Source organism: Prionailurus viverrinus, chromosome D3, assembly GCF_022837055.1.
Source record: "Prionailurus viverrinus isolate Anna chromosome D3, UM_Priviv_1.0, whole genome shotgun sequence".
Lineage (NCBI taxonomy): Eukaryota > Metazoa > Chordata > Mammalia > Carnivora > Felidae > Prionailurus > Prionailurus viverrinus.
The window spans coordinates 18,190,872-18,204,864 of NC_062572.1; the positions used below are offsets into that span (position 1 = coordinate 18,190,872).

Here is a 13,993-nt window from a genome sequence, read left to right on the forward strand (position 1 = left end):
TCATTTCACAGTATAAGTATTCTAGTATATTCTCTCTGTCTTGATCTTCTGTCTTTATCCCTCTTTCTCAATCTCTCTCTCTAGCTAAGATCATACTCAAGAATTCTGAACCTAGGGCACCTGGCTGGCTCAGTCAGTTAAGCATCCGACTTCAGCTCAGGTCATGATCGCCTGGTCAGTGAGTTTGAGACCCACGTAGGGATCTGTGCTGACAGCCAGAGCCTGGAGCCTGCTTCGGATTCTGTGTCCCCCTCTCTCTCTGCCCATCCCTGCTGGTGCTCTGTCTCACTCTGTCTCTCAAAAATAAATAAATGTTAAAAAAAATTTAATAAAAAAATAAAAAAAGAATTTTAAACCTTACTTTTCATCGATTTATAAATAGCATTACCATACCACTTAAAACCCTCTTACACACATATATTCCATCACATGCATGAACCATACGTTTCTTTTTTTTTTTTTACATTTTTTTAACGTTTATTCATTTTTGAGAGATGTAGAGAGACAGAGTGTGAATGGGGGAAGGGCAGAGAGAGAGAGAGAAACACACAGAATCCGAAGCAGGCTCCAGGCTCTGAGCTGTCAGCACAGAGCCCTATGTGGGGCTCGAACCCACCAACCGTGAGATCATGACCTGAGCCAATGTCGCTTAACCGACTGAGCCACCCAGGTGCCCCTGAACCATACTTTTCTTTTTTTTTCTTTTTTTTTTTTAAATTTTTTTCAACGTTTATTTATTTTTGGGACAGAGAGAGACAGAGCATGAATGGGGGAGGGGCAGAGAGAGAGGGAGACACAGAATCGGAAACAGGCTCCAGGCTCTGAGCCATCAGCCCAGAGACTGACGCGGGGCTCGAACTCACAGACCGCGAGATCGTGACCTGGCTGAAGTCGGACGCTTAACCGACTGCGCCACCCAGGCGCCCCAAACCATACTTTTCTTAATAATAGCTACCTTTTATTGAGGACCTACTATACGCCAAACATTCTTCTAGATGTTTTACATGAATTATCTCAGTAAGCATCTCAAATAAATGGGGTAGATAATTATAATCCTCTGTATGTATGTATTTTTTTTTAAGTTTTAAAAAGTTTATTTATTTATTTTGAGAGAGAGAGAGAGAGGCAGGGAGGGGCAGAGAGAGAGGGAAAGAGAGAAAATCGCAAGCAGGTTCCACGCTGCCAGTGCAGAGCCCGATGCGGGGCTCGAGCCCACAAAGCGTGAGACCATGACCTGAGCCGAAATCAAGAGTCAGCAGCTTAACCAACCGAGCCACCCGGGTGTCCCTGTGTGTGTGTACTTTTGATTCTCATTTTCATCTCTAGATCTATCTACGTTAGATAAATTGTTAGTTGACCAGGATCACGCAGCTAGTAAGTCAGTAAGTAGGAGAGCCAAAATTCTCACCCACATCTGTCTATAGCTTCTAGCCCACCAACCACTTCCTCATTTGGATGGTTTCACAACGATAAACAACACTTCAGTGAACGTCATCAGGCTGAAGACATTTTGGTCTGCACGTGGTTTCCTTAGGCTAGGCCCCTGCTAAATAGAAGTTGTGTCAAAGCCTATGTGTATTTTGAAGGCTTTTGATATATATTGCCAGAGTGGTCCCCCCCAAATTCGTTCCAGTGTATATGCCCACAGGTACCTCGCTCAGCAAAAACCATCAGGAATCTCATTTAACTCAGCTCTGAGAACGGGGACCCAGATTATAGTGGTTGCAGAGGTCACAGCGGTTACCGTGGATGATTTCTTTGACACCTTATGCTCTTCTCCGCACGGTGTGCTTACATTATTAAAAAAAAAATCAATAATAATAATAATAAATACTACTAATAAAGCGAGAAGCATGTTCACCTTTCCTCCATCACAGGAAAGTTCAACAACTAACTGCGAAACTGTGCCGTGGCGTGTTCCAGGGGGCAGAGCTATTCCTGTCCTTCGATGTCAAGGATTCTTCTTATCATGAAGCTATAAGCACAGAGTCTTTTTGTTTCTTTTTACATGTTTTTAGTTGAAGCAGCAGCACCTCACGAATGCATTTTCGTTTAAGACAAGTTAGCAATACACAAATATACAGAGTATATGATGCCTCTTCCTCTTCCCCATTGCCCCTACTTCCCTTCCATTCCCCCCAAAGCCATAACTACCAGGAGCCTGCTTTGCAAACTTCCAGCCCCTTCTCTAGCTAAATAAATAGATGCAAGCAATGTTATCTTTTTTTCTTCCCTTCCTTTCCTTCCCTCTTCCTCCCTTCCTCTCTCCCTCCTGTCCTTCCTTTCTGTCCTCCCTACTTCCTTTCTCCCCTTCCTTCCTTCTTCCTTCCTCCTTCCTTCCTTCCCACATGCAGCATACTGTCCAAGTTCAACCCATACAAATGCCCGACTTTTCCAACTTCCTTGTCAATACAGTTTTCCACCTGTCACTTCCTGCAACTCTATCCTCAGTGCTTTATTTGGTTATTAAAAAAAAAATTTTTTTTTCATGTTTTATATGTGAGAGAGAGAGAGAGACAGAGCATGAGCAGGGGAGGGGCAGAGAGACGGAGACAGAATCCGAAGCGGGCTCCAGGCTCTGAGCTGTCAGCACAGAGCCTGACGCGGGGCTCGAACCCACAAGCAGTGAGATCATGACCTGAGTGGAAGGCGGACGCTCAGATGACTGTTCCAGGCGCCCCTCTCTGGTTATTAAGGCTTGCTCTGCCAACCTCGGTGGCAGACTAGGAGTCTAGTTTGCCAAGGAATTTAAACTTCCCAGGGGCAACTCTCAACAAATGACGTTTCCCTCTCCCTTAAACGGGACAACCTGGAGACGTGGGTTGCAGAATCTCCCAGAGTAAACTATTTGCCCTAGCTTCTCTGTGTCAGGATCTGCTTTCAATAAGACATTTGGGAAACCTTCCCATGTTAATATTCGCGGGTCTACTGCATTATTTTTATTTTTATTTTATTTTTAATTTTTTCAACGCTTTTTATTTATTTTTGGGACAGAGAGAGACAGAGCATGAACGGGGGAGGGGCAGAGAGAGAGAGGGAGACACAGAATCGGAAACAGGCTCCAGGCTCCGAGCCATCAGCCCAGAGCCGACGGGGGGCTCGAACTCACGCGAGATCACTCGAGATCTCGCGAGATCGTGAACTCCCGGACCGCGAGATCGTGACCTGGCTGAAGTCGGACGCTCAACCGACGGCGCCACCCAGGCGCCCCTACTGCATTATTTTTAAACAGTGGCAACCCTGTTGATTAATGCTCTGATTGTTTTCAATTTCTTGTCTTTGCCTCGTATGCCACAAGAAACCTCTTTTCCTGTAATTGTCGTGCTCCCCATTTGGCCATTATTTATAGTGGTTCATGATGAAAATGAGCTGTTTGACCTCCATCCCAAGTGTAGGGATTATTACAAGCACACTGAAAAATAAAAGAACGAGCAGTGAAAGCAGCAATGCCAAGAAGCAGTTGACGGTGGCGTGAAAAAAATTCCCACCGAAAATCCTCAGAATGTATAGCCCTTGGCAGTTAGAGACTTATTTGGATCACGCGCTTGGAAAGAAGGGACCTGTGATCTCCCTTTGCCGTTTCTGCTTGGTCTTAAAGAGAAACCGCAGTGCTAAGGGTGGGTTTGTGCCAAGGTCCACGTAGACAAGAATCTGAAGAACCTTCTGAAGACCTTGCAAGGTGGAACAGATGGGCAGCGACCTGGAGTATTAATCTTGAAGAGCAGCTAACACACAAGCAGGGTGCCAGTTAAGGCAGGTGTCCAGCTCATTCTCCTAGCTAAGTGGCATTTCCACGGAAATAACACAGCACCCTCTGCTGGAAATAATAAACGTTCTACCCTGGGGCCAGCCTGTCTCTTCCATATATTTTCTGTGTATTTTGCAATTAGTGGCAATGATCATTTAAAAAAAAATTTTTTTAAGATTTATTTTTGAGAGACAGAGAGAGACACAGCATGAGCGGGGGTGGGGAGGGGCAGAGAGAGAGGGAGGCACAGAATCCGAAGCAGGCTCCAAGGCTCCGAGCTGTCAGCACAGAGCCCCACGCGGGGCTCGAACTCACGGACCGTGAGATCATGACCTGAGCCGAAGTCGGACGCTTAACCGGCTGAGCCCCCCCCCAGGCACCCCCTCCAGTCTTAATTAAAGGGAATAGAAACTTCTCTGAACCTCGAGTTCTACCTCTCCAGAATCATCTCCAAATCACTATCACGGACCCAGTGGACATTAATGATTTATCAGCATCTTCTGACTGTACAAGTTCAGAATCCTTCTACAGTATCTGTTGAAATGTAAGAGCTTTGGCATTAGATGGGCCTGGATTTGAACCCAGTTTCTCCATGCGGCAGATGCTTTGCACAAGGCGCCCCTTCCCCCCCCCCCCTCCACCCCCGCTCTTTTCCCTCCCTGTGTCTTGCTTCCTTGCAGATCATCTCCATGCAAAGTCTGTTTCCTCATCCCTTGAATCTGGGCGTTGAGACTCGCTCTTGATCAACAGAACGTTGCAGAAGTGATCTTGTGCCTTGGGCCTCAAGACGCTTCACGGCTTTTGCATCCTCACTCGGACCCCTACCCAGGTGCCGCGTGACCAGCTGCCTGGGCTGGCCAGCCGGAGTTTGAGAGGCTTGCGGAGCATCAATGAATCAGCTGTGGCCATGCTAGCCTGGCCAGCCCCCATCCAATTCACCAGTTGACTAGAGACACATGAGGGAGCCCCGCCGAGCCCTGAACAACCCAACTGCCCAGCTGCAGAACCCTGAGCTCAGTAAACTGTCGTTAAGCCACAAATGTTGGGGTGGTCTGTTACAAAGCAAGAAGTAACTTCATACTCCCCTCAATAGCCATTTAGCCTTAAACACGTCAATTGTGATCTCGATCTCCAAGCCTGTTTTCTCATCTGTCCCTTGCCCTTGGTAAGCACTCAGTGGATGTTACTATGATCATCATTATCATTTAAAAAATGTTTTTTAAATGTTTATTTTTGAGAGAAAGAGAGAGAGCGGCAGAGAGGGACAGAGAGGGAGACAGAGGGCAAGCAGGGAAGGAGCAGAGAGAGGGGGAGACACAGAATCCGAAGCAGGCTCCAGGCTCTGAGCTGTCAGCACAGAGCCTGACACGGGGCTCGAACTCACGAACCGCGAGATAGGACCTGAGCCAAAGTCGGACGCTCAACCGACTGAGCCACGCAGGCGTCCCATCATCATTGTCGTTATTAATGTTACAACAGTAACATTATCTCCAAGGACCAACATAAATGCCTACTTTGGGGGAAGGAATAAAGGAAAGAAGAAAAAGAGAGAGGGGGAGCCTGGCTGGCTCAGTCGGTAGAGCATGTGATTCTTGATCTTGGAGTTGTGAGTTCAAGCCCCAGGTTGGGGGCTAAAATTTAAAACAAATTAGGGGCTCCGGGTAGCTCAGTAGATTAAGCATCTGACTCTTGATTTTGGCTCAGGTCATGACCTCACGGTTCGTGGGATCGAGCCTTGGGATTCTCTCTCCCTCTCTCTGGCCCTTCCCTGCTTGCACTTGCTCGCTCTTTCTGTCTCCAAATAAATAAATGAACATTGAAAATAATCTTCAACTAAGAAAAAAATCTTCAACTAAATGTTTCCAAATAATGAACTTAAGGGAGACATTTTTAGAACTAGTTAAGAGCATCGCATAATTAAGGCATGATTGTTTTTATGTAAATGGATAGAGCCAAGGTGCTGGGAAGCCAATGGCTCTCTTGGGTGACTAAATATTTCTTCTGTCATTTTGTTTCTGTTTTTTCTTTGCTCTCCTCACGTCCCAAAGAGCCATGGAGTGGAGTATTTAGGAGAATACATTCGCAGTGTCAAAAGGGATGTTTAAATATGAGCCCTGCCATTTGTTAGCTATGTGACCTTGGGCAGGTTACTTCATTATCATTTAAAGTTTTACTTATTTATTTCGAGAGAGAAAGAGAGAGAGAGCCAGCGTGCAGGAGAGGAGCAGAGAGACAGAGAATCCCAAGCAGGCTCCGGGCCGTTTGCACAGAGCCCGGCGTGGGGCTGGGGCTCACAAACCGTGAGATCATGACCTGAGCCTAAATCCAGAGTTGGATGCTTCACTGAGCCACCCAGGTGCCCCATGTTACTCAGTTTTTTTAAAGCCCTAGTTTTCTTCTCTGCACAATGGGGATAACAATATCTATGCTTTGAAGTTCTGTGAGTTTTAAAATGGTCATGTGGATCAAAAGCACATGGTCTGAAGCTCGGGAAGCAGTCATAGCTCAAGAAACAAACAGAAGGGCTGTGGTCGCATTAAGTCAATGAACAGCTAAACGGGAGGCGTGACATTTGGGGGGTGGGGGTTGGGAGCAGCCAGGCAATCTGAGGACCCGCACGACATAAGGGTAAGGGGTAAAGGCCCAGCTGCTCTGTGTCCTTAATTGTATCCCCTGGTGTCCTGTCCTCTCTCCCTGAAGATCTCTCCCCTTTGCATTTTTAGGAGGTGATTTTTCTCTCTGCTGGTTACTCTGCCATTGGAATCCTGTCTGCCTACAGTCTTCCAAAGGCTCCTCAAAATGTCTGGTCGGCTGATGGCACCCTTTTCTTGCTTTCCAGCGCTGTTAAGGATCTATTCTATTTCTCACGCCTTTTGTGACACTTCCAGAAAGTGTGGAGAAGGAGACGGAGAAAAATGGCGCCTCTCATCCCACCATTCCAAACAAGAACCACGTTCTCAATACTTAGCTCCTTCCCCTCCCCTCTGATGGGAAGAAAGTCCGGGTAGCCATTTGGAGACTGGTTCTGCCATCATCCACCTGAGCATCCCTGAGAAAGGAATTTAACGTGTACCTGTGTGAGTGCGTTCCTTCCAGCCACTGGGGGAAAACTGTTCCTTAGTCAATGAATGGCTCATGAATGGGGCAGTGGCTGCGTCCGCAGAAAGTCCTGGGGTTGGTCCAGACGTGGAGGACATCGACCACAAGCCCCTGCCAGCCCAGATTTATGGGCTTGGCTTAATGGTTTCTGCCTCAAGCTCTAGTAGCTTTTAAACCCATCCGAGGTCCAGGAGTGTATGTCAAATGCCTACTCTGCAGAGCCCTGGAGGGATCAATAATGAATAGGGAAGGAAGGGCTGAGAACTGAGAGCCACTCACTGCCCTTCCAGCCACTAAGTGGCAGAAAGAGTCTGGGGATTAGCTCCCAGGCTAAATCCCATGTGGTCACATCTTCTGTCCCCATTTATTCTTTCCATAAATACCCACAGTGAGTCCAACATCCATCATGCGGACACCTGAGCTTCTCACCAAAGTCTTTGGCAGACCAGACACACGCTGACATTCACTAAGTGCTCTGCTGGGCACTGTCCCGGGCACTTCACGTGTGTTGTCATTTAATATTCTAAGTGACCCCCATGAGGTAGGTATGCTATCGTCCTCATCTGAGAGATGAAGAAGTTGAGGCATAGAAAGGTCTAGTGACTCGCCTAGGGTCACACGGCTATCACGGCAGAGTCAGGATGCGAATCTGGTGACCAGGACCTAAGCCGTTCTACCTCAGTGTTAGCACGACCCTTCTAGAGCCCCTCTCCCAGCCGTCCCCCATCGTGATACTCAACGGGCCCAAGGAGTCAACCAGTGAACTGTTAACCCACCAGAGGCAATGGCCACACCCTCACGCACCAAAGCCAATCTTGCTAGTTTGGCGGCTGAAAAGCCAGTCGGCCAGCAGCAGAGACCAATGCAGAGCCCCCAGGGTGGAACCATCCCATGTCACATCCCATGTCACAACATAAAAGTTAGTTATAGTGGACATCTCCCATTTTGGAAGGAGCAGTGACTCGTCCTGACTGGAACTGGCACATAGTCTGGGTATTGGCTTGCCTCTCCTGCCAGCACCATTATCTGAGGGCTTTCGGGGTATTTGACTCATTGACACAGAATCCCACGTAATAGTGCTTGAGACCTAGGAAGCTGATACATATCAAAGAAGATGTAGCAGTAGGTACGTGACCGTGGAATCCACGGGTCCTGTCATATCTTGTGCCACCTTGAAGGTGCTGGCCTGAGAGAGGGATGGAAGAGCCTCTTGAAGGTGCCACGGAGGCATCGGCTTGGAGATGATGCCCGGTGAGGATAGGTTACTGTCTTCCAGGACACAACACAACCTTAAATCAATGCCTATCGCATGGTGCTATGCAGAAAGGATACATCGTTCTGAACCAAAGGGTTGAAGGAGGAATTTGTACTTCCCCTACCTGTGGGTTTAGAGGTCCTGGTTCCCAGAGAGGGCATGCTTCACCCGCTGGGGGACACCACAAGAACCCCGTCAGACGTCAAGCAATGCCTGCCACCTAGTAACTTTGGATTCCTTGTGTCAAGAAAGAGAGTCAGCATTCTGCCTGAGCAATGGGGCATCGGGAGGTGGTATGGCTACTGTTATCTGATGGGGCACCCAGGCGATACACTGGACATCTCTTGGCAATCCCCTGCCTGATTTTGATATTAAATGGACAGGCAGCAGCTACGGCCTGGGTCGGGCATGGTGACTCAGGCATAGGGTCTGGACTGCTCTGCCAGGGAAACCATCTCGATCAGCAGAAGTGCTGACCCAAGGCGAGGGGAACCTGCAACGAGTAGCGGGAGAGGGAGACACTCGGCCTCAGTTGGAGGCCAGCAGCGATAGCAGATGACCGTAGGCTGTCCCACCAGCCATGGGACATGATCTTTTCAGGGAAAAGACCAACCAGAATCCTGGAGAAACTGTTCCCAGATAGGGTGAAATTATATGCAGCAAGTGGATCTAACAGGTGCAAGGGGTGGACTGTCGTGGGTGCTGTGATGTGACCACCTAGGCTCCCCCTTCGGGACTGACACACACAATCCCCTGGAATGACCAGAAATGTTACCTGCTAAGAGCTCAGAATTGAGTCCCTTGCAGGAATTACCTTAGCCCAAAGTAGCTGCCTTGCCCAAGATTGTGCTCCCTCCTTGAGAGCAGCCTGCGTCCAACGCAGCTGATATGAGGGGGCAGAGGTCCAGCCCCCAAGCCTCAATCTGGGAAACTCTAAGGAGCCACCCTGGCTCTGGAACTCCTGCAGGATCAGCTGTCCTCAACTCCTCCCTCTGCTCACTCACGGTTTTCTCACTCCCCTGCAGGTGCCGGTCTCAGTAACCACGTGCACACTACTCTCCATCTCACATTCTGTTCCCCGGGATCCCCACTTGTAACAGGGACCGTGTCTGTCTCGCTCACTGCTGTATCCCCAGCATCTAGTACAGGCCGGTGCCATAGTAGGTGCTCAAGAAATATTGGTTGAATGAATGGAATGAACTGGTCCTGTGTGAAATTTCCCTAAGTTATTGCAACAGGAATTATCATTCTTTACCTCCAACCCATCCTACCCACCATTGCCAGATTAACATTTCCAAAGTGCCCACCCCCCCCCCCCCCCCCCGCTCAAGAACTCTCAGTGGCTCCCCACTGCCTGTAGACAAGCCCCTTGGCCTGGCATTCAAGACTTTTAGCAAACTTGCCCTGGTCTACCTGTCCAACCGCAGCTTTCAATTCTTACATATCTCACCCCAACTTGCTAACCAGAATGGGCCTTCCAAGGAATTAGCCTTCCTCAGACTCAGGTACGGCTTCCTCTTTTCCTTCAGATCCCTTCCTATGAAATATCCTGTATCTTTCCCAATCTGCCTCTGGGTCTTTCAAAAAAATAATTTTTTTTTTTAATTTAAATTCAAGTTAGTTAACATACAGCGTAGCCTTGGTTTCACAAGTAGAACCCAATGATTCATCACTTACCTATGACACCCAGTGCTCAACCCAAAAAGTGCCCTCCTTAATGCCCATCACCCGTTTAACGCATCCCTCTCCCCACCGTCCCTCCAGCAACCCTCAGTTTGTTCTCTGTATTTAAGGGTCTTTTATGGTTGCATTCCTTAATCGAAAGGCAGTACAATGCAATGGTTAGAGCCCAGGCTCTGGAGTTAGAGGAACTGAGTCCAGACTCTGGCCCTGCCTCTTCCTGCCTGTGTCACCTGGGGTAAATCACTCTACCTCTCTTTGGTTCAGTAAAATCTGTAAAAATCTGTAAAATGGGATGAATAATACAATTCACCAGGGTGCCTGGGCAGCTCAGTCGGTTGAGCCACTCACGCTTGATGTCGGCTCAGGTCATGATCTCGCGGTTTGTGGGACTGAGCCCCACGTCAGGCTCTGCGCTGCTTAAGATTCTCTCCCGGGGCGCCTGGGTGGCTCAGTTGGTTGGGTCCGACTTCGGCTCAGGTCATGATCTCACAGTCCGTGAGTTCGAACCCCGCGTCAGGCTCTGTGCTGACAGCTCGGAGCCTGGAGCCTGCTTCCGATTCTGTGTCTCCCTTTCTCTCTCTTTGTCCCTCCCCCACTCGTGCTCTGTCTCTCTCAAAAACAGATAAAACATTAAAAAAATTTAAAAACACAAAGATTCTCTCTCTCCCTCTCTCTCTGCCCCTTCCCTACTAGTGTGTGTGCATGCACGCTTGAGCTCTCTCTCTCAAAATAAATAAAAAAACAAAAAATAATAGAATTTACCCAAGAGATTTGACGGAATTAAATGAGATAATATGGTAAACTGTTTAGAATAGCACCTGCCACTTAGTAAACAGTAAATTTTGGCCATTATCATCGTTTAGGTTGGGGTCAACGTACGTTGTCTATAAAGGGTCAGATAGCAAATATTGTCTCTGCGGAGATAACTCAACTTTGTTGCTGTACGGGAAAATGGGCACAGGTGATATGCAAATGATGGGTGTGGCTGTGTCCCAATAAAACTTTATTTATAAAAGCAGTCAGCAGGTCAGATGTAGCCCACAGGCCATCGTCTGCCAATCTCCCAGGGGAGAGGGACTTTTTCCTACAACTGTGACTACTCTCAGTACCTTAACCACAGCACCAACCAAACAACACTCAGTTCACACACGGTTAGGCCCAGCTCCCCACCTCGTGCTTCGGTTGGAAGCGCGGAAGGGGGCCTCACGCATGATGGTTAAGAGCGTGGGCGGTGTAGGCAGACAGACTCGGGGTCTTAGCTCCACCACGCGCCGCATGACTTGGGCAAATGATTTCACCTTCTGAGTCTTGGTTTCAACTATAAAAACGGAGCCTGCAATCACTTGATAGCATACCTCTCCTGGGGCTGTTGTGATGCGTCCAAGAGAAATGCCCAAGCAATGCTAGATCTCTTGTTTTTACTATTATTTCACATTTACGACTTTCCCGCTGCCGTGTTCTTGTTCGTTTTTTTTTTTTAATCTTATTTTGAAGTACTTGCTACACCTAGTACGCGGCTCAAACTTACAACCCTGAGATCAAGAGTCTCGCGGCCCAGCAACCGAGCCAGCCAGGCGCCCCTCGTGTGTTGCTTTTATATTGTCAATCATCACCATACTAATAATGGTAATTCTCTGGCTACGTCATGCCTCCTTGACACCAGAAGCCCTAGTGGGCCATCTCTGCACCCCTCTGAGGCCATGAACGTAGTTGACTGGCTGCCTGGCTGGCTGGCCAGAGCTGGGTATTTACTTACGACTGGGGGACCCCTCCGATCCCGAAGCCCACCAGGCCCCGGAGCACCAGGATCCAGCTGTACACGGGGGCGAAAGCACTGAGGACGCCGTAGTACAGGGTCCAGAGCACGCTGATCTTCAGCCCCTGTGGGGAAGAAAGACACCAAGTCACAGGGCTGCTCCGTACCTCCAGGTCACGCGGCCCCGAGCATGTTAAAAGCCATCAATGACATCATGCTAAAGGGTAACCCACACAACCGGGGAGATCCAAGGGGTTCTCTGTGCGATGGGGCCAACCCCTGGGGGCGGGGGCATGTGTGGGGAAACTGGGGCATTCTTGGTTGTCTCAATGATCGGCATTTGATGTACCCGGCCCTGAGACGTTAGATGTCCCCCCCCGTGCCTGAGACTCCGTGACTCCGGTCCTGTATCCTGCACCGTCCCAAGCTGAACTTTCAACCTGACCGTCACGCAGGTGAAAACTACCATTATCCGCACCTTGACCGTCACTGTATTTTACATATAAATAAGATGGGGGGCGGGAGGGACAGAGTTTGCACACACACTTAATTTTGCAGGAATGAGGCTTCTAGGTAAATCAAAGGAAGTCGGTACGTGGCTGTATCTGGAACTTTACACAATTGTTCATCATTTCAGAAAGCCGAGTTGTCCGTGGCAACGCTCCATATGGTATTTGAGTCACTGAGAGAACACTCCAGTATCCGTCTGCATTCACTGGGTTTCTATGTGTATCTATGAATAGACCCATCTAAACCTATTTCAAAATGTCAAATATAAAGAGAAAAGCAGCAACAAAATTCAATTACACATAAGCTTATTTATAACCAGGGACAAATGTTAACCACTTCCCTTTATTACCTAGGCAGTCGTACGTGCACCTTTCCATTGTGACAATAAATCCGATTTAATTACTTGCTGCCTTGAAACAAATTCTCTCTCCTGTCGCAGCTGGGGAATTATCCCTGATTTCTTTCATCTTTTAATATTTTTATACACGATTTCCTTTTCAAGATTATGTGAGTGGCTATTTTATTTCTGAAATTATTTCTGGATAATTAAGGGGCATTATTAAAAGTTTGTATAACATTTTCTTTTTTTATTACAAGTTTCTTAAATGTTTATTTTTTTGGGGGGGAGGGGCAGAGCGAGAGGGGGACAGAGGTTCTGAAGCAGGATCTGCACCGACAGCAGCAATCCCAGTGTGAGGCTAGAACTCATGAACAGCCTCAGAACCAACTGAGCCACCCAGGTGCCCCTATAACACTTTCTGAGTAAAGGGGACATTGTATTTGATGGGGTTGAGAACCACCTAGGCACACAATGCTGTAAGACAAATAGTGCATCTGCTGGGAATGTTACTCTTAGAGACTGAGAAAAAATTAAGGATGAATTCAACTTAAAATGGGATTTTAATTTTTTAAAAATATTTATTTATTGTTGAGAGAAAGAGAGAGAGAGAGAGAGGAAGAGAGAAAGTGAGGGAGGGGCACAGAGAGGGGGAGAGAGAATCCCAAGCAGGTTCCACACTGTCAGTGCCGAGCCCCACGTGGGGCTCGAACTCCAGGACGTGAGATCGTGACCTGAGCCAGAGGCGCTTAACCGACTGAGCCACCCAGGTGCCCCTAAAATAGGATTTTTATATCACACCAACGCCGAAGGCGTTGTGGAGTCGAATGCGAATTTTACGTGGATTTTAGACCCGCAACATGGGGTCCCGGCAGGTCTCTTTCTGTAGCATTTCTCCCAGACCCAGGTTTGAGTTCCCTCTCCTGTCCCCCTGGGGGAAAGCGTGAAGCACAGTGGTTTTAGCTTTAAAATTAAAATGGACAGGGGTGCCTGGCTGGCTCAGTCAGAAGGGCATGAGACTCTTGATCTTGGGGTTGTGAGTTCGAGCCCTGCGCTGGGTGTAGCGATTACTTAAATAAATAAACTTAAAAAAAAAAATTAAAACTGATGAAAAGGAGAAATCTGGAGGTCTGCCAGATGATTTCCAGTCTCTCGGAAAATGATTTTCAGCGGTGGGTGAATATTTTAAATAACTTGCATCACCTTGCAAGAAAGCGATTTCTTTTTGTTTCCATCGTTAGTCTTCTGATTATGTCCAAGAGAAAGTATCCACGTGGTGCTAGTCTGTCTTTAACACCTTTTTAAACACCCGCCAATCTCTTTTTAACAGACTGGGGCGGGGGGCTACCAGAACTGATTAGAATTTCGTAACATTGGATTTTTTTTTTCATTGTATTGTATTATTTACTTATTTATTTATTCATTTATTTTTAATTTTTTTAATGTTTTTTTTATTTTTGAGACACAAAGAGAGACACAGCGCGAGCAGGGGAGGGGCAGAGAGAGAGAGGGAGACAGAATCTGAAGCAGGCTTCAAGCTGTCAGCACAGAGCCCAACACGGGGCTCGAACTCCCGAACTATGAGATCATGACCTGAGCCGAAGT

General features: G+C 47.8%; 1 protein-coding gene across 1 annotated transcript in view; it reads right to left on the minus strand.

Moving 5' to 3' along the window:
• The window catches only part of SVOP (SV2 related protein), a 60,903-nt gene that overhangs the window by 27,347 nt on the left and 19,563 nt on the right, over nucleotides 1–13,993 (minus strand). Inside the window, exon 5 of the mRNA XM_047826927.1 lies at nucleotides 11,542–11,666. Coding sequence (XP_047682883.1) covers nucleotides 11,542–11,666 — 125 coding nt within the window. The remainder of the gene's footprint in view (nucleotides 1–11,541; nucleotides 11,667–13,993) is intronic.